This window comes from Crinia signifera, chromosome 9 (assembly GCF_055691185.1).
Source record: "Crinia signifera chromosome 9, ASM5569118v1, whole genome shotgun sequence".
Classification (NCBI taxonomy): domain Eukaryota; kingdom Metazoa; phylum Chordata; class Amphibia; order Anura; family Myobatrachidae; genus Crinia; species Crinia signifera.
This window is the reverse complement of record NC_139225.1, coordinates 131,179,523-131,205,192: the sequence shown is the minus strand read 5'-3', so window position 1 is coordinate 131,205,192 and position 25,670 is coordinate 131,179,523. Positions and strand designations below refer to the sequence as shown.

Here is a 25,670-nt window from a genome sequence, read left to right as displayed (position 1 = left end):
GGACCCCTGTAGATGCAGTAGAGATGATGACGTTTTGGGGTCTGGTGTTTCATATGGGCATAGTAAAAAAGCCAGAAATTAGGCAATATTGGAGTACAGATGTTCTGTACAGTACTCCATTTTACCGTATGGCCATGCCCCGGACTCGATTTGAGACAATTCTTAAATTTATACATTACACCGATAATGCACAGTGCCCACCCAGAGATGATCCCACCTTTGACCGGCTATTCAAAGTCAGGCCGGTCATTGATCATTTCAGTGCCAAATTTGAAGAGGTGTACATCCCTGAAAGATTTATTTGTATCGACGAGTCCCTTATACATTTTAAAGGAAGGGTTAAATTCCGCCAGTACCTTCCCAGTAAGAGGGCAAGGTATGGCATAAAAATGTATAAACTGTGTGAAAGCACCTCAGGGTACACCCACAGGTTTAGGGTTTATGAAGGGAAGGATTCAAGAATTCAACCGCCAGAATGCCCCCCCTCCCTCGTAGGTGTTAGTGGGAAAATTGTCTGGGATTTAGTGCACCCCTTCCTGGATAAAGGTTATCACCTCTATGTGGATAACTTTTACACTAGCATCCCCCTGTTTAAGGTCCTTGGTTCAAGAGGTACAGCAGCTTGCGGTACTGTGCGCAAGAACCAAAGAGGCCTCCCAAAAACGCACATTGCCCAAGTAATGAGAAGGGGTGAAAGCAGGGGAATATGCAACGAAAATATGTTGTTGGTCAAATATAAGGACAAGAGGGATGTCCTTATACTGACAACAATTCACGGAGACAGTATCACCTCCGTCCCTGTACGAGGTACCAGTACCCACACCTCAAAACCTAATTGTATCCTGGATTACAATAGGTACATGGGCGGAGTGGATCTTTCAGATCAGGTACTGAAGCCGTACAGTGCCCTGCGGAAAACAAAAATCTGGTACAAGAAGGTGGCCGTGTATATCATCCAGATGGCACTGTATAACGCTTACGTGCTATTCCGTTCTACCGGCCAGAGGGGGACATTTATGCACTTTCAAGAGGAAGTCATAAAGGGCCTAATATTTGGGAACCAGCAGGCAGAGGGCCCCAGTACTTCTAGTACTGGCCCCCGTATTGTACCAGGGCAGCATTTTCCTGATGAAATCCCCTCCACTGGAAAAAAGGGCAGGACACAAAAAAGGTGCAAAGTTTGCTATAAAAAGGGAATAAGAAAGCAAACTATTTTCCAGTGTGACACTTGCCCCGACAAACCCGGCCTATGTATAAAGGAGTGTTTTAAAATATACCACACATCTATGGAATATTAGGTTCATAATTTCACCGTGCTTCGGGGGTCTTGCTAATGCCACATAGCACCCACCATTCATTCCACCAGAATCTGAGCCGCAAAATCCAAAAATCACTCCTTCCCTTCTGAGTCCTGCCATGCACCCAACTGGTATTTTTTGGTCACATGTGAGGCATTGCCGTACTCGGGAGAAATTGGGGCACAGATTTTGGGGTGCTTTGTCTCCTTCATTCCTTGTGAAAATGAAAAATTTTGAGCCAGAACTGCATTTTTGTGTAAAAAAATGTAATTTTTCATGTTCACTGCCCAGTTTTATCAAAATTGGTGAAACCCCTGGGGGTTTGAAATGTACACTATACCCCTAGATGAATTCCCTGAGGGGTGTAGTTTGCAAAATGGGGTCACTTGTGGGGGGGTTCCACTGTATTGGTGCTTTGGGGGTCTTGCTAATGCGACATAGCACCCACCATCATTCCACCAGAATTTGTGCTGCAAAATCCAAATATCACTCCTTCCCTTCTGAGTCCTGCCACTTTTTGGTCACACATGAGGCATTGCCGTACTCGGGAGAAATTGGGGCACAGATTTTGGGGTGCTTTGTCTCCTTCATTCCTTCTGAAAATGAAAAATTTTGAGCCAGAACTGCATTTTTGTGTAAAAAAATGTAATTTTTCATTTTCACTGCCCACTTGTATCAAAATTGGTGAAACCCCTGGGGGTTTGAAATGTACACTATACCCCTAGATGAATTCCCTGAGGGGTGTAGTTTGCAAAATGGGGTGACTTGTGGGGGGGTTCCACTGTATTGGTGCAACATAGCACCCACCATTCATTCCACCAGAATCTGTGCTGCAAAATCCAAAAATCACTCCTTCCCTTCTAAGTCCTGCCATGCACCCAACTGGTATTTTTTGGTCACATGTGAGGCATTGCCGTACTCGGGAGAAATTGGGGCACAGATTTTGGGGTGCTTTTTCTCCTTCATACCTTCTGAAAATGAAAAATTTTGAGCCAGAACTGCATTTTTGTGTAAAAAATGTAATTTTTCATTTTCACTGCCCACTTGTATCAAAATTGGTGAAACCCCTGGGGGTTTTAAATGTACACTATACCCCTAGATGAATTCCCTGAGGGGTGTAGTTTGCAAAATGGGGTCACTTGTGGGGGGGTTCCACTGTATTGGTGCTTGGGGGGTCTTGCTAATGCGACATAGCACCCACCAAAATTCCACCAGAATCTGAGCTGCAAAATCCAAAAATCACTCCTTCCCTTTTGAGTCCTGCCATGCACCCAACTGGTATTTTTTGGTCACATGTGAGGCATTGCCGTACTCGGGAGAAATTGGGGCACAGATTTTGGGGTGCTTTTTCTCCTTCATACCTTCTGAAAATGAAAAATTTTGAGCCAGAACTGCATTTTTGTGTAAAAAATGTAATTTTTCATGTTCACTGCCCACTTGTATCAAAATTGGTGAAACCCCTGGGGGTTTGAAATGTACACTATACCCCTAGATGAATTCCCTGAGGGGTGTAGTTTGCAAAATGGGGTCACTTGTGGGGGGGTTCCACTGTATTGGTGCTTGGGGGGTCTTGCTAATGCGACATAGCACCCACCAAAATTCCACCAGAATCTGAGCTGCAAAATCCAAAAATCACTCCTTCCCTTCTGAGTCCTGCCATGCACCCAAATGGTATTTTTTGGTCACATGTGAGGCATTGCCGTACTCGGGAGAAATTGGGGCACAGATTTTGGGGTGCTTTGTCTCCTTCATACCTTCTGAAAATGAAAAATTTTGAGCCAGAACTGCATTTTTGTGTAAAAAAATGTAATTTTTCATTTTCACTGCCCACTTGTATCAAAATTGGTGAAACCCCTGGGGGTTTGAAATGTACACTATACCCCTAGATGAATTCCCTGAGGGGTGTACTTTGCAAAATGGGGTGACTTGTGGGGGGTTCCACTGTATTGGTGCAACATAGCACCCACCATTCATTCCACCAAAATCTGTGCTGCAAAATCCAAAAATCACTCCTTCCGTTCTGAGTCCTGCCATGCACCCAACTGGTATTTTTTGGTCACATGTGAGGCATTTCCGTACTCGGGAGAAATTGGGGCACAGATTTTGGGGTGCTTTTTCTCCTTCATACCTTCTGAAAATGAAAAATTTTGAGCCAGAACTGCATTTTTGTGTAAAAAAATGTAATTTTTCATTTTCACTGCCCACTTGTATCAAAATTGGTGAAACCCCTGGGGGTTTGAAATGTACACTATACCCCTAGATGAATTCCCTGAGGGGTGTAGTTTTCAAAATGGGGTGACTTGTGGGGGGGTTCCACTGTATTGGTGCTTGGGGGGTCTTGCTAATGCGACATAGCACCCACCAAAATTCCACCAGAATCTGAGCTGCAAAATCCAAAAATCACTCCTTCCGTTCTGAGTCCTGCCATGCACCCAACTGGTATTTTTTGGTCACATGTGAGGCATTGCCGTACTCGGGAGAAATTGGGGCACAGATTTTGGGGTGCTTTTTCTCCTTCATACCTTCTGAAAATGAAAAATTTCGAGCCAGAACTGCATTTTTGTGTAAAAAATGTAATTTTTCATTTTCACTGCCCACTTGTATCAAAATTGGTGAAACCCCTGGGGGTTTGAAATGTACACTATACCCCTAGATGAATTCCCTGAGGGGTGTAGTTTTCAAAATGGGGTGACTTGTGGGGGGGTTCCACTGTATTGGTGCTTGGGGGGTCTTGCTAATGCGACATAGCACCCACCAAAATTCCACCAGAATCTGAGCCGCAAAATCCAAAAATCACTCCTTCCGTTCTGAGTCCTGCCATGCACCCAACTGGTATTTTTTGGTCACATGTGAGGCATTTCCGTACTCGGGAGAAATTGGGGCACATATTTTGGGGTGCTTTTTCTCCTTCATACCTTCTGAAAATGAAAAATTTTGAGCCAGAACTGCATTTTTGTGTAAAAAAATGTAATTTTTCATTTTCACTGCCCACTTGTATCAAAATTGGTGAAACCCCTGGGGGTTTGAAATGTACACTATACCCCTAGATGAATTCCCTGAGGGGTGTACTTTGCAAAATGGGGTGACTTGTGGGGGGGTTCCACTGTATTGGTGCAACATAGCACCCACCATTCATTCCACCAGAATCTGTGCTGCAAAATCCAAAAATCACTCCTTCCCTTCTGAGTCCTGCCATGCACCCAACTGGTATTTTTTGGTCACATGTGAGGCATTGCCGTACTCGGGAGAAATTGGGGCACAGATTTTGGGGTGCTTTTTCTCCTTCATACCTTCTGAAAATGAAAAATTTTGAGCCAGAACTGCATTTTTGTGTAAAAAAATGTAATTTTTCATTTTCACTGCCCACTTGTATCAAAATTGGTGAAACCCCTGGGGGTTTGAAATGTACACTATACCCCTAGATGAATTCCCTGAGGGGTGTACTTTGCAAAATGGGGTCACTTGTGGGGGGGTTCCACTGTATTGGTGCTTGGGGGGTCTTGCTAATGCGACATAGCACCCACCAAAATTCCACCAGAATCTGAGCTGCAAAATCCAAAAATCACTCCTTCCCTTCTGAGTCCTGCCATGCACCCAACTGGTATTTTTTGGTCACATGTGAGGCATTGCCGTACTCGGGAGAAATTGGGGCACAGATTTTGGGGTGCTTTGTCTCCTTCATACCTTCTGAAAATGACAAATTTGGAGCCAGAACTGTATTTTTGTGTAAAAAAAATAATTTTTAATTTTCACTGCCCAGTTGTACCACAATTGGTGAAACCCCTGGGGGTTTGAAATGTACACTATACCCCTAGATGAATTCCCTAAGGGGTGTAGTTTGCAAAATGGGGTCACTTGTGGGGGGGTTCCTAACTTTTAGCATCTTATGGTGCCTAGAAACCTACATGGTGCCTAAAAAATAATCTCATAAAAAGGAGGCTCCAAAATCAAGTAGGTGCTCCTTCTATTATGAAGCCTGTGGTTTGGTCACCGTGCACACTAGGGCCACATATAGGATATTTATGAAAACAAAAGAATTGGGGGAATCAATTTTCAGTCACATTTCTCTAGTAAAATGTACTGTGTTCCTTAGAAAAATGTATTAAATTTGCAAATCTGCAAAAAAAAAAGAAATTTTGAAATTTCACCTACACTTTGTTTTAATTCCTGTGAAACACCTAAAGGGTTAACAAACTTCCAAAATGCTGTTTTGAATACTGTGAGGGGTGCAGTTTTTGAAATGGCATCATTTATGGGGGTGTCTTACATACAAGTCCCTCAAAGTCACATCAGAACTGAACTGGTCCCTAAAAAAATCAGTGTTTGAAATTTTCTTGAAAATTTGAGAATTTGCTATTCATATTGTAAGCCTCCTAGTGTCCCAAAAAATTAAAAGGAAGTTGAAATAATGATGTCAACATAAAGTAGACATATGGTCTATGTTAGTTATTCACTATTTTGAGTGGTAAGATTATTTGTCTCACAAGCAGAAAATTTAACATTTTGCAAATCGCTAAATTTTCCATTTTTTCACGATATTTTGGTATTTTTCACAAAAAAACACAGACTGTATCGACCCAAATTTACCACTAATTTGAAGTACAATGTGTCACGAAAAAACAATCTCAAAATCACTGGGATAAGTAAAAGCAAAAAAAAGTTATCCCCACTTAAGTGAGACATGTCAGATTTGAAAAAAAGGGCTCTGTCAGGAACGCAAAAACTGGCTCTGTCAGGAAGGGGTTAAGGACTGGTTATGTGACCAAGACCTGCAAATACGTCTCTTGAGGGAATTTGTGAAGGAGGGGACCTCACTAGTTTCTTGCACACTCATGATCAGGTGATCCCACTCGGTTTTTTGAGAACATACACGAAAGACCTGGCACTTATTAGGCACAATTTTGAGTTGCAGGCACATAAATCCCTCTTCCCTTTCTTTCTAACCCAGATTTTCCAAATGGACAGGCTTTATACCCATTTAACATATGTTGTTTGCAAGAGGTGGGAATTGTGGGAGTGCTTTTCAATAAATCCAGTTTTCCCGTGCTGGCTACTTTATCCCTCTGTCGCATGAACTCTCTCTCAAGCTCAGACTAGGATAGCCCTCTAGATACAATTCTGCAAAGTTTACCACAAAGTTTATACCTGATAATTCTTCCACATCTTACACCTTGATTTCTCAGCTCTCCAGTGTGTCAGCCGTTAATTTAATTTGGTCTCATACTCAAGCGTGCACTCTTTTCCCCTATATTTCTTACCCTGCAATGTTCCTATACATATGACACAGGGCTTACTTTTTGATGCATCGAAGATTATGATTTGTCAAATTCTAATTGCTATTGGTCAATTATATTCTTTTCACACCAGAATGCACTCTGTTTGGGATACTTCCTCCCAATACTCACATTATGCAAGGTGGGAGGAGTCTCTTATTGGCAATAAGTGCAGCAAGTCAGGGAGTGCAATGTAGTAGCACTTTCCTGATTGGCCTTGGTACTGCTGAGCTGCCACCAATGCTGAGCCCATATTCTTTTATTGGGAAAAATCTCCATTGAAGTCGACGTTTTGAATCAGCGGTTTACTGCAAACCACAAGGTTAATTGAGGGCAACCACATGATTGACCTCAATTAACCTTGTCATCTACCACAAACTGCTGGTTCAAATCCATACCCTTTAATGCTAGGAATTCGACACCCACTGCTCAGGGGTGGCAAGCATAGCCCTGGGCTTCGTCCCTTGCCATGGGTGCCCTGAAGGGTGATGGCCCCTTTATTGGGAGGCTCAAACTGCCCCAGTACCACCTGGCCAGAGCATACTAGTTCCGGTGGGTGGTTATGCAGAACTTATATAGACATATTCCCGGGGACCCCAAGTCATTTTTTTATTTTACATTTTTAACTATTTCTTTACTTTCCCTGACAGAAGTGCATGCACCGATATTACTGATCTGTGTTTGACTCTGTCAAACTCCCCAGCCAGAAGCTGGGGAGCCACAAGCCCATAAATTAGGACTTGATTTGCCTGGCAGCTCCACGGGAGGGCTCACATACACTTTTGCACTAGATGTGCCATTTTTACATGTGATTTATCGCAAGTAACTCTCGGGGAGCTGCAGGAGGAGGGAGCCAGGACCTGGGCTGAGGGAGCCGGGCTGCAGAAGAATTTTACAAAACATACAAATCAATGGCAGACAAAGATCACCTTCCAAAGAAAAGAAACACAGGGCACCACAAAAACAAGTGTGTTCTGGTACCATCAGCAGCATCACTCCTACCATGTGACATTTCAACACTCTTGCATCTTTTTTGAAAGCCTTTTAAAAATGAACAAATGATTTGGAATATATTTAAAAAAAAGAAGAGTTAACTTTATAACCTGAAATCAAAATATTCACTCCATATACAGGCACCTGTTTCTGAAAAAAATCTTTAGTTATTTTTAGTATTTATTGTTTTACACAGACTTTTTCTCAATAAAATTTAAAGGTTTGGCTAAAATTATTTTTTTTTTTTTTTTTAATTTACCATTAGACAATATGCAAGATATTTTTATGATCGTATTTATAATGGTGATCTTTTTTACGATTTAACAGGCACCCCATTTGACCCAGCATATCTACTGAGACAGGCTGTTTCCAATGTTATTTGCTCAATTGTATTTGGCAAGAGATTTGACTACGAGGACAAGAAATTCACCGCCCTTATGTCATATATTATAGATGTTGGTCAAATAATAAACTCTGCCTTTGGTCAGGTAAATATAAAGAAACAATTGAAAACCTAATGGATGTATACAGTACACAAGAAATCACTTTGTCTTCTATAGTGACTCCAAAAATTCCTTCCAAAATTCATTATTTGTAGTCAATCTAAATCCAGGTGTCATATCCCGAAGCAGGCTTGGCCAAGCTGTGGCTCTACAGATGCTGTGAAACTACATATCCCAGCATGCAAATTTTTTAGCATTTCCTAATAGCAAAGCTGTGGCAAGACATGCTGGAATTTGTAGTTCCACGACAGCTGGAGAGCCACAGGTTGGCCAGGCCTGTCCCAGAGTATTGGAAAGTGAAACTATTGGTTACCAAGATGGATCAGACGTTGCATGACCTGACTAATAGCGTGCAACATGAATTAAAAAACGGAAATAGATTTTAAATTCTAGTTCAAAGAGAGCAAATACCGGTGTAACTTTAATGGATATTCAATTCAAAAAGGGAAACTAAAAGGGTACAGTGTCATCATTATGCTATACATTTTTTCCTCATGTGTTTAAAATAAACTGGTTACAGGTTTTGATATCATAGATGGTTAGAATCTTAAATGGTCAGTATCTGCACCCACTTTCTCTTTCTCCAAGAAAATTATTGTTACCGAAGATAAATCGTTTAAATAGCCTCAACGACTGATAAAGTAGAAAGAGATAAAGTGGCAGTCAATCACCTCCTAACTGTCATGTTACAGGCAGTGTTTGAAAAATGTCAGTTATGTGCCAACTGGCTGGTACTGTATTTTGTGGAATTGTAACAGAGGGAGAACTGCTTTTTAGTAGCAGTTAGTAGCGACTTGAGTTCAAGTTCAAATTCGCATAATACCAGTTATCAGAGCTAGAAGGAATTTCTAGTTGGCTGATTGCAGATCCACCACCTGAAGATGGCAGTGCCAATTTTACTACTTATTTTGTCTATATTTACATTAGATGATGTTGTGTCCGTATTTTAAAATGTATTTTTGCTATTTTCAGCAATACGTGAGAAGAAAGATTTTTCCTTTTGGCGTAAAAGAGACATTTTAAATTATAACAAAGTCTACTCTCCCAAAAAATAATGTTAAGGAAATGTATTTATTAAGGAAATGTATTATATTTATTTATAAGTTTATTGGGGAAATTACTGTCTATACCATATAACATTATTTTTGTGAAGACGTGCAGTTTTTTATGTCACTTTGTGACAGTTGTGACAGATTTGAAATCTCTCATGCTGAATCTCCCATTATGAATCTCTGACACAAATCTATCTGTATGTGGCTCATTATCTGAAGTCATGTACACACGGCAGCGATGTTTGCTGAAATCGCTGGCAATATGGTCGCTGGCTACCATATTGCCAGTGATGGGAGTGTGCCCCGACGATAAATCGCTGGGTGCGCGCTCCCGTTTTCAGCCCAGTTCTAATCGCAAGCTCCTGCGACCAGCTGATTACCTCTGCGGCACCTCCGGCAGAGGTTTCTTTTTATCAGCGACCAGGGCTATTTTTGTGCAGGCTCCAGCAGGAACTGTGGCCGTTATTCTAGTTCACTCTTTCTGACAAAATATTTCTTAGATGGACAAAACCATGTGCACTGCAGGTGAGGCAGGTGTTACTTGTCCAGAGATAATTAGATTCGGGTGGGGTTTTACAACTGCCTCACCTGCAGTGCAAATGGTTTTGTCCATCTAAGAAATATTTTGTCAGAAAGAGTGAACAAGAATAAGGGTCACAGTTCCTGCTGGAGCCTGCACAAAAATAGCCCTGTCAGCGACCATCTGTGGTCGCCGATGAAAAGGGGGCATTGAGCGATATATCGCCCCGTGTGTACGCACCTCAAGAAAGTGAAATCTCTCATGCTGAATCTCCCGTTATGAATCTCTGGCACAAATCTCTGCCTATGTAGAGCCCTTAAGGGCGGTATTCAATCTGGGATTCCGACAGTTGGAATGTCCCGAAAGTCAGAATCCAAGGCCATTTCGTTCAACAGATACTCGACAAGCGGAATTCAATATTCCGCCTTTCCAGTGTCGAAAAGTGGGCGTGCCGGCAACAATGGCCACAGATTGTGGAAAGACGGCCATGAATTCGACAATCCACAGCCGTTTACGACAAAACAGATCCAACTATTTTGGCGGAATCCACCTTCAATGCTGTTGGAAAAGGCAGCATTGAATAGGGAACGACCGCCATTTCCCCTGGTAAAAATAACGGCCAAGATTGAATACCCAGATGTATCAAGCTGTAAAGGTGAAAAATGGAGAGTGATAAACAAACCAATAAGCTCCTAACTGTCATGTTGCAGGCTGGGTTTGAAAAAATACAGGTAGGAGCCGATTGGCTGGTTGTTTATCACTCTCCACTTTATTACTTTTGAAGCTTGATAGATCTGGCCCTTAGAGGTAAGAGGAGTTTGTTAATATGCTTACTCTGTATAGGGGAAATTGTGATCTATCACTGATATAAACCTGGAACATAAAGGATGGATGTATAAAAATCGCTGTGGCCCGGTCTTAGTACATTTTAAAATGCAGTGAAGCCCCTGAAAACGGGGGTTTCACCGCATTTTTCGCATTTTTTTCTTTAGAACATTTCGCCCAAAGTATGATATTGGTACAGCGATGGCTGCATTTAGAAGGGTTATGTGCTCATATTTGACAAGTCTATATGTTGACATGATAAACTGCCAAAAAACATTCCCCAGTCTAGTGATGTCGCAGCTTGTCCCAGCAGTTGCAGAAGCTGCATTGTCTTTCTCATGGGTCCCGGCAATCACATGAGCTTCAGTTCAAGTGCAGACATCTTAGAAGTGGTGTTCCAAAATATAGTTCTCCACTATCCCGAACCCTCCACCTATTTGTCAACCATAACCTCCTCCCTCCCTGCAACCTTAACTTTATCTCCCATCAAAACCTAACCTTAACTCAGAATATTGACTTTTCACTTGGCACTAGTTCTGTTGTTAACATTGTGAACATTTTCAATTTTATTTCCTCAATTTAACTTTTTTTTGCAGCTACTTAATATCTTCCCAACCTTGATGAGCTATGTCCCTGGCCCTCACCAGAAACTTTTCCCAACTTTCGAAAAACTGAAGGACTTTATAAAGGACATGGTGAGGACTCACCGAAACACATTGGATAAGGACTGCCCACGAGACTACATAGACTGCTTCCTCATAAAGATGGAAGAAGTGAGTTTTGGGAAATTGTTTGCAATATAAATGGATCACGTATGATAACTTGCTGATTCTACAAAGCATGGGAACCCTGTTAACTAAATAATTAATTTATCTTCTAGGAAAAAAACAACCCAAATACAGAATTTCATGATGACAACTTACTGTCGGCAGTAATTGACCTGTTCTTTGCTGGGACGGAAACAACAAGTTTGACATTGAGATATGGATTCCTGATTCTGCTCAAGTACCCTGAGATACAAGGTAACATTGCTACCTTGTTTCCAGACAGTCACAAATTCTCTAGAAATGTTGTCTAGTTACGGACAAAAAAATGTGAAATATACAATTAAATTGGATGCTGTGGGTTTACACGGGTGTGGTATGTTCTCTGACAGTTGGGATCCTGACAGTCATTATCCCGACTGGCCGGACCCAGACAGCGTGGCCAGTGCAACTCAGCCCCTTGAGGGCTCGCTGCGCTCGCCACGCTGCGGGCACGGTGACGAGCTACGCTCGCCACCTATTCTATTCTCCCTTGGGTCGTGGACCCCCACGAGGGAAAATAGCCGATGGCCGTCTGGACAGATGCCTTTGCCAGACTCTTGGGATGGGGCAGAGGAGAAAAGCCTGAAAACAGTTAATATTTGTTAATTAGATTTACTAATCTGTCATGGATCCCTCCCAGCATTCCCTGCAGCTGGCGCAATGCTCTGAACATGCACAGATGGACTCCCGGGTCACAGCCCCGGAAGTCCAACACCGGCGCCGCATCGCAAGGGACAGCTCTTATCGCAAGAGCTGTCCCTTGTGTTAATAACCGCATATGTTAGAGCATATGTGGTTATTAATAATGCGATGCCCAGCGATACAGGGCAGCGGATGTTAGAACATCCCGCCCTCTATATGTTACTTACTGTAACTTTGGAATGTTTGCAATTTTATATGTGTTTTGTTCCTGATGCATTATGAAGAAAAAAATAGAAAGAAAAAACAGAAATGAAATCTTATCAATGTTCAATAAATGGGAATATATATTTCAGAGAAGATCCATGGGGAAATAGACAATGTAAAAGGCAGAGATCGCTGCCCATCAGTGGAGGACAGGAGTAAGATGCCATACACAGACGCTGTTATTCATGAGATCCAGAGATTTGCTGATATTGTTCCTGCAGGAGTGATTCATGCAACAAGTAAAGACACAACCTTCAGGGGATATCATATTGCAAAGGTAGTTTTAATATAGACAATGTAAAGAAAATAGTCAGATAATTAAATGCCATCTGTACAGGCCCAGCGCTAAGGTTTTTTGACACGCTAGGGAAAACTTCTCCAATATCCCACACACCAACATCAACTTTCCAAAACCTCAGCTGAAAGTGTGGAGGTACAACACCTGCCATTTGTAAGTTTAACAAGGATGCCTTTGTAAGAGTAACATAGTAACATAGTTGATGAGGTTGAAAAAAATACATCAGTCTATCAAGTTTACCTTGGATCACCTGCAGTGCACAGTTTATATTTCTAAAGACCCAGATGAAGTAACTACAAATCTGCTTCCAACCAGTATCCCTGATGTATAGAGAGTGGGTGAAGGGGACCTTTAGCGCATTGGGTAAAAACAACAGCATAAATGTTTTTGAGCTACAAAAAATTCCGTGGAGGTTTCCTTAAAATTCAAATTTCATTTATTCCATACAAATAGACAAAAAATTGCACATAGTAAAAATGTACACAGTAAAAAAGACAATGAAAGGTGGAGCCTAGGATGGTAAAGACAGAGTGTTCCAAAGATGGGCTCACCCTGTCGGCTCCACAGATTTCTTGGCTGGGCAGAGGTCCTCCTTGGTAATCTGCAATCCTTTGGGCCCAACGCGTTTCGAGTCTTGGAGACTCTTTATCAAGGCCTGTCAATCTGTGGAGCCGACAGGGTTAGCCCATCTTTGGAACACTCTGTCTTTACCATCCTAGGCTCCACCTTTCCATCTGGGTAAGGAGAGATTTGCTGTCATTTTTACTGTGTACATTTTTACTGTGTGCAATTTTTTGTCTATTTGTATGGAATAAATGAAATTTGAATTTTAAGGAAACCTCCACTGAATTTTTTGTAGGTCAAAAACCTTTATGCTGTTGTTTTTACCCAGTGCGCTAAAGGTCCCCTTCACCCACTCTCTATATTCAGCAAAACCGGTGTCAGGGAAACACCAAGGAGGGAGACCTAAGCAGCAAGGGGGTGCGCAGGGGTACTCAAGATCACCACTGTATAACAGTATTCCTGATGGCCCAAGATAGCAGTCCTAATTATCTCTGGGCCCACTACTATACATTGTAATTAATGCCTATAACCCCCAGTGTCAGCTCCAAAGGTGGATCTTCATCACCGTTCAAAATCAAATAAGGGAGAACTCCAAGTGCCAGTGAGTCAGTTTGGAATGGCAGATGGTGTGACTCCCCTATTTGAATTTTGAACTGTGCTTAGTCCCTCCTCTAGAGCCTACCTTGGCCTGGATATTCCATGGATACTATAACATTTGTCTAACCCTTTCTTAAACATATCAATTAAATCTGCCATCACAGCCTTCTCTGGCAGAGTATTCAATATCTTAACTGCCCTTACTGTAAAGAGACTTTCCTTCGCTGGTTGTGAAACTTCCTCTCCTCTAACCTTACACACATTGAGGGTACAGTTAACCTGATAGTTCTCTGTAGTGGCCCTTTTTGTATTTGTACAGTACAGTATATTGTAATCATATCTCCTCTTAGATGCTCCTCCTTCCTACAACATCCCCCCTCTTTTCTAAAGAAACATGACTAAACTGGCTAACATTTACTCATAACCCAATGACTCCATACACTTAATCAATTTTGCTGTTCTCCTCTGAATCATTTCTAGATCCAAAATGTATTTTTTATGGAGTGGTGCCCAGAACTAAACACTGTATTCAAGATCAGGCCACACGAGAAGTCAGCTCCGCCACTGTCAGCTTGATTCAGGTGATTCTACTGATCAGGCTGTTGCAGAATCATCTGGAGAATGTGAAGGAGGAGCTAAAGCATTGCGATTCCACAAACCATGTAGCTCTTGTGGATGAAGCCCTTTATATGCTTTGCCAGGATATGAGGGTGGTCAGTCTATTAAAGTCAAAGGAATATATTCTGGACACCGTGTTCAATCCTCGGTTCAAAGCGTATGTTGTGTCTCTGTTTCCAGAGGACACAAGTCTACAGCGGTGCAAAGACCTGCTGGTCAGGCAATTGTCATCTGAAGCAGACTATGACACGCAACAGCTCCTCCTTGATTTCAATAAGGAGGAGTTGTTCTGGAAACAGCTCAAAGTTCATATCCGACTCACTGGCGGTGATGCAGGGTAGGCAGGAGTAAGTTTGGACATCTGGTCCGGACTGAAGGACCTGCCAACGATTGCTGAAATGTCTACTGTCACTGCATAAGATGCTGTCACCATTGAAAAAATGGTGTAGGATTACTTTGGTGACAGCATCCAAGTAGACATGTCAGACACGCCATACCCGAAGTGGCAGGAAAAAAAAAGGCAGTTTGGAGGCCCCTGTACAAACTGGCTCTATTTACCTGAGTTGTCCCCCTCCAGTGTGTACTCCAAAAAGAGTTTTTAGTGCAGCCGGGAACCTGGTCAGCGAGGCCGTAGGTGGTTGGTTCCGCAAAATGTGGAGATGATGTTCATCAAAATGAGTTACTGTATCAATTCTTCAATGAAGACCAGCAATTGCCTTCAGAGACTACAGAGTGACCTGTGATTGTGGAGTCCAGCGTGGAATTGAAAATCTGTGAGGAAGTACACACTGAAGGGGGTGAGGACAATTCCATCTTGCACCTCTTTTTTTGTTAGCATCATGTGTTCTTTGGGGCCTAGTTTTTCAAACTGCCATTCTGTCTACCACTGCAGTGCCACTCCTAGATGGGCCACGTGTTTGCGCCGCACACATGTGTCATTTGGCATAGTCATCCAGCTACAATACCTGGGTGCAACCTTTTGGCCTAAAAACAACATTGTGAGGTGTTCAAGATAGACTGGAAATTAATGGAAATTAATGTTATTGTGGTTAATAATAGCATAGGAGCAAAAAAATAAAAATTCTGAGATTTTAGTAATTTTTATATTTAAAGAAAAATTATAAACACAAAACACGAAACACTGAAAGGTGGTGTTTTGGAACGGATCCAGATCCAAAACACTGCCAGAGATACAGATCCAAAACACGCTTCCCGAAACACTAAAAGTGGCCGGTGCACATCTCTAATTTAAAGCATCAGCAACTGCTTTAAATATTTACCTCCACTTCATATTTCCACCCATAATGCCTCTGTTTTACAACCAATACCCTCATAAATAGGTAACTTTATGCGTGTTGTTATCACTGACTTAACATAAAGACATACTACTCCTCCCCTTGTTTAACCCTATCCCTTCTGTAGAGAGTAACCACCCCCCCTCCAGCTGACTGCCCAGTCGTGAGTACCATCCCACCATGTCTCATGAATACCTATAATCATACTTGCCTACTTGCCCCTCTCCATGAGGGACACATTGCTCTGTTCCTGGACTTCCCTGGTAATGTATGATTGCCATCATCTGTGGTGACACCTTTCTTATCAATTACCTAGCTCCTCACAGGTGATGGCAATCATACATTACCAGGGAAGTCCAGAAACAGAGCCTTTTCTCCCTCATGCAGAGGGTCAGGTAGGCAAGTATGCCTATAATATCATATTGTTCATTCACTGCTACTAGTTCTAACTCCCATATTTTACCTGATAGGCTTCTTCTTGCAATTTAAAGAATACACCTTAATCTATTTCCTACCCTTGGTTTTCTTTTTGCTTTGATATGATTGTTTTACATATTGGTGTCATCAAAGGCTTCTCCTTATTGGTTATGCTTCCCCTTCCACTCTCTCCATCTCCTCAACACTTATTATACCTCCCCTTACGGCTTTCTATGTCTATCCCATAAATACTTGCTTTACCCTCCCCCCACCCCAACCCTAGGTTAAAATCCTTATGTGATAATCATACAGGGCCACCCCCATTTTGTGGAGCCCCTACAGCTGCCTAATGGTAGATCAAGCCCTGTATCTCCTTTTGTGATCATGTCAGCTGATCTGTGCAGTCAACTGAAAATGCCCAGCAGACACTCTCACTGCACCTCAAATGACTGTGCAGATCAGTTGACCAATTAATAGTCAGAGTCTGCAGGAAAACATTTTTATCTCTGTGTGACCAGCCTGTGGTCTATTTCGACACATATGCTGATTACAGACTCTGTTCTCTGCCCTGCCTGTCAGCATGCAGCAAGAACAGAGCAGGAGTAGTAAGAACAGTGGGAAGCCTGTATAATGCCATCTGAAGCTGGCGTTATTTTTGCAAGACTACCTCTGGTACATTTTTTTTTTTTTTACAATTCTACAGTAGGTATTTTCTATAGAAATGTAATCTGCTTACTAAAAACGTTTCCTATAGAAAATATAATCCGCTTGCTAAAAAAAAAAATGTGATTTGAAAGGCTTAGAAGAGAATTAAATGAAAACGCTTTGATACATTAAGGGGATGCTAACATTATGTCAAAAAGATGTAAACATTACCAGGTTCCACATTATTGTAGTAAAATATTGATAAATATGCCCCCTACTATTTTTAGGGTTCATGGGTAGGATGAATACTAATTTCAATTGATTACCCAAAATGACTGATATACATTTGTAGTGTTGTACAGTATCTCTCTGATTTCTGTATTTCATCTTTTCAAATCTAAATCTCTCTCTACAGTATTACGTGGTTTCTGTAATAAAATTATTGTTATTATTATTATTATTATTATTATTATTACAACAATTACTTTATTATAAATTACTATCCTCTGTTTAGTCTTACTTGAACATATGCAGCTTATTCTTATACTTTCCTTGGCTATTTTTATTTATTTACCACCAAACCGCTTCATCTTCTAAGCCAGGACTGGCCAACCCGGTTCACAAGATCTACCAACGGTCCAGGTTTTCCAGATCACCTAGCTGGTGTACAGCTGTAGTCATTACTCCTTGTCACATTGCCATACCTGCTTTATTCATTCCTACTATAGATCCCAAGGATGCCTGATGCACATGAACTGTTGGTAGATCTCGAGGACAGGTTTTGGCCACCCTGGCATGCTGACATTATTTATGTGCTGTATCTACTGTATTATCAGGTTGAAAAATAAGATTCTAAAATGATTTCAGGGAACCTTGGTGTTTCCAGTCCTGACCTCCGTCCTGAAAGACCCCAAACAGTTCAAGAACCCAGATAAGTTTGATCCTGGACACTTTCTTGATGCGAATGGTGGCTTTAAGAAGAATGATGCATTCATGCCATTTTCTGCAGGTACACACATAATATCATCATACAGTATTCACATAAATAAAACACAATAACAATAAAAGGGATGAATAAACACTGTAATTGACCTCAGAAAAGCACCTATTGTTTAAAGACGGTTTTATCCACAGCGTTGTCTGTTCCAATATTGCCCCTAAAGCAGTGGTTCCCAAACGGTGTGCCACGTGATTTCTGGCTTGTTCTAAAATACAGATGGGCCCAGACTCTGCCAGTCCGCAATCCGCTGGAATCTGGAGGATTGCAAGCACTGGCGGATGTGGGCAGAGTGGGAGGACACGCACGCACCATTCGGCGGATGGCAAGGGCTGGTGGGAGCTGGCGGATGGTGATCCTCGAATGGGAGCAGCTCCATCTGTATTGCATCCTATTAGATCTCCCCCATAGTGTGTACCCAGCTTTAGTCTTGTCTTACAGATGCTTTTCCCCTTATCATATGCAGAATATATAGGAATTTGGACCAGAACAGACCATTTTTTACCAAGTTTCATAAAAATAATCCTAAAAGTCTACTTTTGTATCATTTACCTCATCAAAATCTGTCCAACATATATTTCCTTCTGTCTCCCCAGGGAAACGGATGTGTTTGGGGGAGGGTCTGGCTCGGATGGAACTCTTCCTCTTCCTCACTACAATACTTCAACGGTTTACACTGAAGACCGCAGTGGACAACGAGAACATAAGCATAACACCAGAACCCAAGACCAATGGTTCTCGACCTAGGCCCTATGAGATGTTTGTTGTACCTCTCTAACCTCCAGTGACACAATGGGGGGGTTATTCTGCTTTGATCGGTCCATCGCGCGTTTGCATAGGGGACTGATGTTTTGCGTCTGCGCATGCGGCATATTCGTTCATGTGCAGATGCAGGGTGCGAGTGGGCACGGTGAACTAAATGGTCGTCGTCCCGTTCGCACCTAGCAGCGTGGGCAGCGGTCATGGGGCGGGGGGGGGGCAGCCCATGGGAACGCCTAGTGTTTCATGGGAGTTTTCATGGTAATCACCCAGTGACGCAGGTGCGGGGTGCTGGGACAGGTAGCTTATGTCAGCTGCCCGCCTGCTTCCCGCATAGGGCACTCGCAGATCAGAGACACCATAGAGGTGTCTCTGATCTGCGAGCGCTGGAGAAATCATTCGATGGTCGCCGACTATCAAATGATTTCTCCCCCGCACCCAAGGCTGTGAATGGATGATTATGCAAATCATCCATTCGTAGCCCTGTGGAGGATGGTGGTGTGCGAGGGGGTGGCGGTGCGGGGAGTTTGCCAACACTGCGGGCGGCATTTAGTCCACATGCAATGCTGCAAATTTTGCAGCGTTGAGTGTGGACCACAAAAAGGTCCAAAGGGTATAAACATCACACCAGAATCAAATAGAAATGTTTATAGACTGCATTTAAAGCATGATGACGTTCTTTACAATGTAACAACAAAAAATATTTCCTATTCCAAACTTCCTGTTCACATATTACTTCACCGCAACCGATTCAGTTAGAACCGCAACCAAAATCAAAACACAATAACCAGTTACCCCGTTGACACAAATGTTGCCTATTAAATGTCTGTATAACAATGGAAACTGGTAAGAACACACCGCAATTATAAATAAATTGCAATGTAGAGATTTATAAAATATACAACATTTTTAAAAGTGTTTTTACCCATTTATTTAAGAGAAAGGCTTTATAGTAATTACAAATTACAGTGATATTGAACCAGCATAGAAGTAAGCGTAGAGAAGGGCCTATGAAGGTGCCCTGTAACTTAGAACACTATTGCATTATTTGAAATGCAAGTGGAAAAACATAAATTTATATTGTAAAGGCCCATACACAGTTAACGATGTCCCAGAGGACCCAGCTGGGGTGCAGGCATTGGCAAGTGCATACACACTTGCCGATGCCTGCTCCAGCAGGAGTAGCGATGGCCATGCTGTGATGCAACATGTCCTTCGTTAACGATGACTTCCCTCATCTGGACATGCTTGGGCGAGAGGGAGCGTACACACTAGGCGATATTGTCCACAATATTGCTCAGAAAGCCCTTTCTGAGCGATATTGTGACCAATATCATCTAGTGTATATGGGCCTTGGGTAAGCATAGTACCAGGTATATTTATTATCAACTCTGCAGAGTGGAGCACATTTCACAACAAGTTTATTTTCTTTCTTTTTTGGTTTTCTGTGAAATATAAATGTAACATAACTACATTTATCACTGCACACCCTTGCAGAACTTTTATAAATTTGGAAAGTAATTTATTATAATAAGAGGAGTGGCTATAAAGAATTAATAGTATCAAGCAGGATCCTGACATTGCTTATAATGCTGGTGGCGGAAACCTGTCTGTCGGTTTCTCGATTGAAGGTATGGCAGGGAGGCTTAGGGTGTGGAGGATTAGGGTTAGGGGTGACGGTTAGGAATAGGCATTAATGGGGTTGCTGGACATGCCTGTGGTGATTCAACAGTGATTTCCTGATAAAGTCTCTATATATGAGGCTACACCCCCCTTGTTGGCTGGACATGCCTCCGACATAATGGGAGAATGTAGAGTGTGCATTTTCTATTAGGGGATAGATAAGATCTGTGTATTGTATTGTAAAACATGTCATGTACTAGCTGAAAGGAGCTTACAAGAATTATAGAGAAAATGCAAAATGAGTTGAAAAAGCAGGAATGTGCACCAACCATTGACAGCCACGTTTAGGAAGTGGTATGATCAGAAGGAGATTCTAAAATTACACTGTGTTTCACATTTGAAAGAGCATATACATACATAAACATAAAGAGGAGAAATAAAGGACAGGAGGGGGGCGACACACACAGGGATGGGCACTGATGCCGGTGTGGACAGTCAAGGATGGGTACAAAATTATGCCACAAAAACCAGAGAAGGAAAAAAATACAGATAGGAGAGAGTCATAAAAAAGGGACAGGATATGTACGGTCATTTCTTGCAGTCCCTGCTCCATGCGGAAGGGGGGAATGTTCTCAGGTGCACAGGAGCCCAGTGAAGAAGGAGAAAAAGTGCGGTCAGACAGCACATTCTGTGACTCAAGTTGACCTCTGACCTGCCACCCTACCCCCAAGATGAAGAAATATCGTGCTGGCACTTATAGCAAGATAGAGGGTCAGTCCTTCTCTGAAATGGTGTTGTATCTACTGTATAATGGATACACGGTTTACAGTGCACACAGCCCCTCTGTCCATAGGGTCTATTTACACATAGTTTTTCCATGTTCTTCAATACACTCTAAGGCAAAGGTTCTCAAACATGCTGTTAATGGTGTCCCAACGGTCCAGGTTTTAGGTATATTTATGGCTCAGCACAGATAGTTAAATCAAATTGACTGATGTGCTATGTCTCCTTTGGCTGAGTACCTTGAGGACCATGTTTGAGAACCTCTGTGCTAATGTGACGTATGGCATATATGTGAATATGCACTGTCCTGATCAATCATGAATCTGTTCCCCAAAAATTGTCTGCACACATACAACCATGATGGTGACAACTGGTGCACACTCGGCATTACTCACCCTGTGCCAGAGATGTGGCTGTCTCACAAGGGGGTGTGGTCTAATATAAAGAGGACACTGCATCACATCAGGGGCGGATTGGGAATTAAAAGCAGCCCGGGAAATAATTTGAAGCAGCCCTGGGGGGGGGGGTGCCATTGCGCGCCGGAGGCGCGCACAAATTTTCAGGGGGCGTGGTCTAGTGTTTTGTGGGTGTGGCCTATTTAAACGAGGTCACGCCCCATTTTCGCCGCTGTGTGGGCATGGCTAGTAGCTCTCTCTGACAGGGGCGGATTGGGTTACGAAGGATAATGGTGTCTAGAGATCGTATTATTATTGGTGTCTAGAGATCGTATTATTCTATTGGACCAAAGTTCTGGAATACATTGCTTTCTAGACTAGAGCTTGATGAATCTGATTGCAGTCTCTATGGAAAACTTTGGGGGTGTGGTTGGGGGTCTCCTAAAAATGGCTTCTTTGGGGAATATCCTACAAATAATATTTGGTAAATACAGTAGGTCCGAAAACCTCTCAAAACTTCTACCACATCTCTGTCTGCATCTGATACTACTTTTAGAGGTACTTTATTTTCTAATCTTACATCTCCCACTAACACCTCTTTAGCTCAATATAAAAGCTGACAGTATAACATTGTAAAATGTATTATATTACATCTTAAGGCCCATACACACTAGAAGATTTTCATTTCAAAAGACTTTGCCAAAATCTCTGAAAGATATATCTATCAACAAAGTAGTGCGTACACACTGAGCCATTTTCGCCAAAAAGCGAGAGATTTTTAGGAGGTAAAGGTTATTTACATAATGGGCGGGGTTTGAATTCCAAGGGTGGGAGCAGGGGCCATTTTATTCAGTGCATTCCTGTTCTTAGGGCCTGATTCAGAACTTATTGCTGGCCTGCTTATAGTCAGAGCCCAGCAATCAGGTCCCGCCCTGTCTGGGTGAAAATCCTGCCCATGTGCATGGCTACAATTTCATTTGCAGCCATGCGTTATTATTATTATTTACAGTTTCTTATATAGCGCAGCATATTCCGTTGCGCTTTACAATTGGAATATAGGTAGAAACCCATTCACCTGCGCCAGGAACGTGTGCATCACCACCATAACATATTTTGTATTAATGGTCAGTGGCAGCGCAGGCCAGCAATGCATACGTTACCGCTGCCACTGCCCACCAATGTATAGTATGGCGGTAAAACATACCTTGCTGGTGCAGGTCCGCAATGTATGCATTATCGCTGGCACTGGCCACCAATGTACATTATGTTATGGCGGCAACACATACATTGCTGGCTCATATATATCTATCTATCTATCTATCTATCTATAATATTTATATTAAAGTGTGTATAGTGCAAACAATTTATAAGGAAACTTACCCCTCCTCCTTCTGTCCCGGGCGTCCACTCCGGGGACTGGCACCACTCCCTGGACACCTTCCTAGGTCAGTTACGTCCTTCCTGTGGAAGCGTGTCCTGAGGCATCTCCCGGTCGCCATGGTGACGCTCTGGGCTTACAATCTGTACGGGGTGAATATACAGTAATAAATACAATGTAAAAACAGTGCAATAAGCTAAAAACAATCTCAGTGTTTTATGTGACTAATGTGAAATCATGTACAGTACAGTGATCAAGTGCTGGGGGATACTCACTATGGAGTTAACCCCTTAAGACGGCTGCTGCTGCCGATAAAAGTGCATATTAAAATTAAAACATGCTGAACAACAGTCTGGGGGTTCTTTTTTGGTTATTTTAATGTACCCCATTCCAAAATTACTCGGGACTATGTTTTAGCCAGACATGCCCTGGTTCCAACATTGTCCACTACCCTGTCGACTTGTGTCGACCTTTCATTTTGCAAAATATGTATGAAAGTGCTGTTTAGCCTATACACTATATATATATATATATATATATATATATATATACTACACACACACACACACACACTATATATATATATATATATATATATATATATACATACACACACACACTATATATATATATATACACACACACTATATATGTGTGTGTGTGTGTATATATGTATATATATATATATATATATATATATATATATATATATATATAGCGGGATGGGGCGGACCGGCACTCAGTCCCAGATACTTGTACTGCTCCGGTGCCTTCGAATACAGGGTAGGTAGCTAGAAGAACACAGCGGCGGCACTCGGAGACTCGTGAAAAAAATCAACTTTATAAAACCATCAAGCAGGTGCAAACAAAGACCGACATTTCGGGGGGAAGCCCCGTTTTCAAGGTGCAGAAGTGACCTGCACACTTCTGCACCTTGAAAACGGGACTTCCCCCCGAAACGTCGGTCTTTGTTTGCACCTGCTTGATGGTTTTATAAAGTTGATTTTTTTTCACGAGTCTCCGAGTGCCGCCGCTGTGTTCTTCTAGCTAGATAGAGATATATTATATATATATATATATATATATATATATATATATATATATATATATATATATAGTGTGTGTGTGTGTAATATATATATATATATATACACACATACATATATATATTGTGTGTGTGTGTATATATATATATATATATATATATATATATACATACACACACTATATATATATATATATATATATATATATATATATATATATATATATATATATATTGTGTGTATATATTTTATGTGCCTTATACTTTTAACAATGAACACATGTCATTGGTGGCAGTGGGCGACTACTCACAAAGTTTCTGCCTGGGTTCCTGCTGTTGCGGGGGGGTGAGCTGGCTGGAGGGTTTGAACGGGCGGGAGTGGGCGGAGCAGCAAGCGGCAGGGAAGGTGGGCGCCGGGCGGACGACTAACTGACAGTCAGTCAGGTCAGTGAGGAGGGCGGCGGACGTACGGGCGGCGGGGCGGGTGTTCATGTGTGAGGGGGGGGGCCGCCGCGCTTCCGCCGGCATCCAGCGGCCGCAGAGAGTTCAGCCTTGCCCAAAACAAATATGGCCGCCGCATATATGCATTTAATATATGCATATATGCGGCGGCCATATTTGTTTTGGGCAATGCTGCCGTTTTTGACCAGGCTGGGCTGCGGCCGCTTCTAACAAAGGTAAGCGGCCCAGCCAGAGTGAAATCTGGTCCGGCCCACCGGGAAACGGCCCGGTTTCCCGGTGGGCCAATCCGCCTCTGGTAGTGGACAACGTTTCAGTTGTATTAAACAACTTTTTTCAAGTCTTACATGAATACAAGCAGTGAAAAACATACCTTTATAGAAGACATGCAATACCGAGTGAACAGTGCTGGACGGTGCCGGGCAGGACACAGCGTCAATCCGGGAGCCGCCACTAGTGATGATGTCATGGCGCAGCCGCGTCATGAACGTCAGATCAGTGTACCCTGTCACCATGGAAACTGGCAAGGGAACGAAACAGAAGGACAGCCATAAGATGCAGCGTAAACTTGTAAATGAAAAACTGAACAACATCATAATGTAAAGCAGCGGTTAGCGAGAATGTTTCACAAAACATTTACATATGAAATGAAGTTGTGCAAATAAACAGAAAACATGAAGCGCCAAAGCGGTGCTGGCAGCCATGGGTTAACGAAAACAGGCATATGATAACATTTCATTAAGACTCTTGGGTGCAATGACATCCAATTTATGTATCCACTTAGCCTCGCACTGAATCAATTTGAGGGAACGATTGCCTCCTCTAATGGACCGTGGTATGGTATCAATGATGCGGTACCGTAATGATGATAATGGGTGTTTGGCAGTGGCAAAGTGGCGAGCCACTGGTTGCTCGCTGGTACCTGAAGTCAAAGCTTTGCGGATGGCAGAACGGTGGGCTGCCATCCGTTCTTTAAATTTGCACTCGGTTTTCCCGATGTAGGATAAACCGCAGGGACATAAAATTTGGTAAACCACAAAAGTGGTATCACAATTGACATGATGTTTTATCAAAATGTTTTTACCTGTGTGGGGGTGAGGAAAGGATTTACCTGCTAACATGAATTGGCAGGTGACACAACCACAGCGGGCGCATCCTAACGGGGGCTGAACTCAAAAATGATTCTGTCACTTGAGTATGTTTGATCTTGGAAAGATCAGTTTTAACCAGCCAATCCTTTAAGTTTCTCCCACGGGAGTAACATGGCATTAAAGAGGTGTCGAAAAATGGCAGTTGGGGGTCAGACTTAATGACAGGCCAATGCTTTTTCGTGATGGTATTAATGGTGGGTGAAGCAACATTGTACTTGTTAACCCATGGTAGTCTGGATCGATTGGATTGCAAAGGGTCTTTTTTCTTTAATAGGGCGCTTTGGTTAAACTGCAGGACTTTCTCTTTGGCCTTAACCAGGTCAGAATGCAAATATCCCCGTAATTTAAATCTGTCAATAAGCTCCTCAATCTGCAATAAAGCAGTGTCGCGGCTGCTATTGATTTGCAGGATGCGAATCATCTGCGAGTATGGCAGACCGTGTTTGAGGCCTGACGGATGGCAACTGGAG

The 25,670-nt window shown here is 42.4% G+C and overlaps 1 protein-coding gene across 1 annotated transcript in view; it reads left to right on the top strand.

Annotated features, from left to right (window-relative positions):
* LOC146036924 (cytochrome P450 2B4-like) overlaps positions 1–25,670 on the top strand; it is a 49,817-nt gene that overhangs the window by 9,925 nt on the left and 14,222 nt on the right. The window contains exons 4-9 of the mRNA XM_083160763.1: positions 7,892–8,052; positions 11,061–11,237; positions 11,345–11,486; positions 12,266–12,453; positions 17,478–17,619; positions 18,204–18,373. Coding sequence (XP_083016889.1) covers positions 7,892–8,052; positions 11,061–11,237; positions 11,345–11,486; positions 12,266–12,453; positions 17,478–17,619; positions 18,204–18,373 — 980 coding nt within the window. The remainder of the gene's footprint in view (positions 1–7,891; positions 8,053–11,060; positions 11,238–11,344; positions 11,487–12,265; positions 12,454–17,477; positions 17,620–18,203; positions 18,374–25,670) is intronic.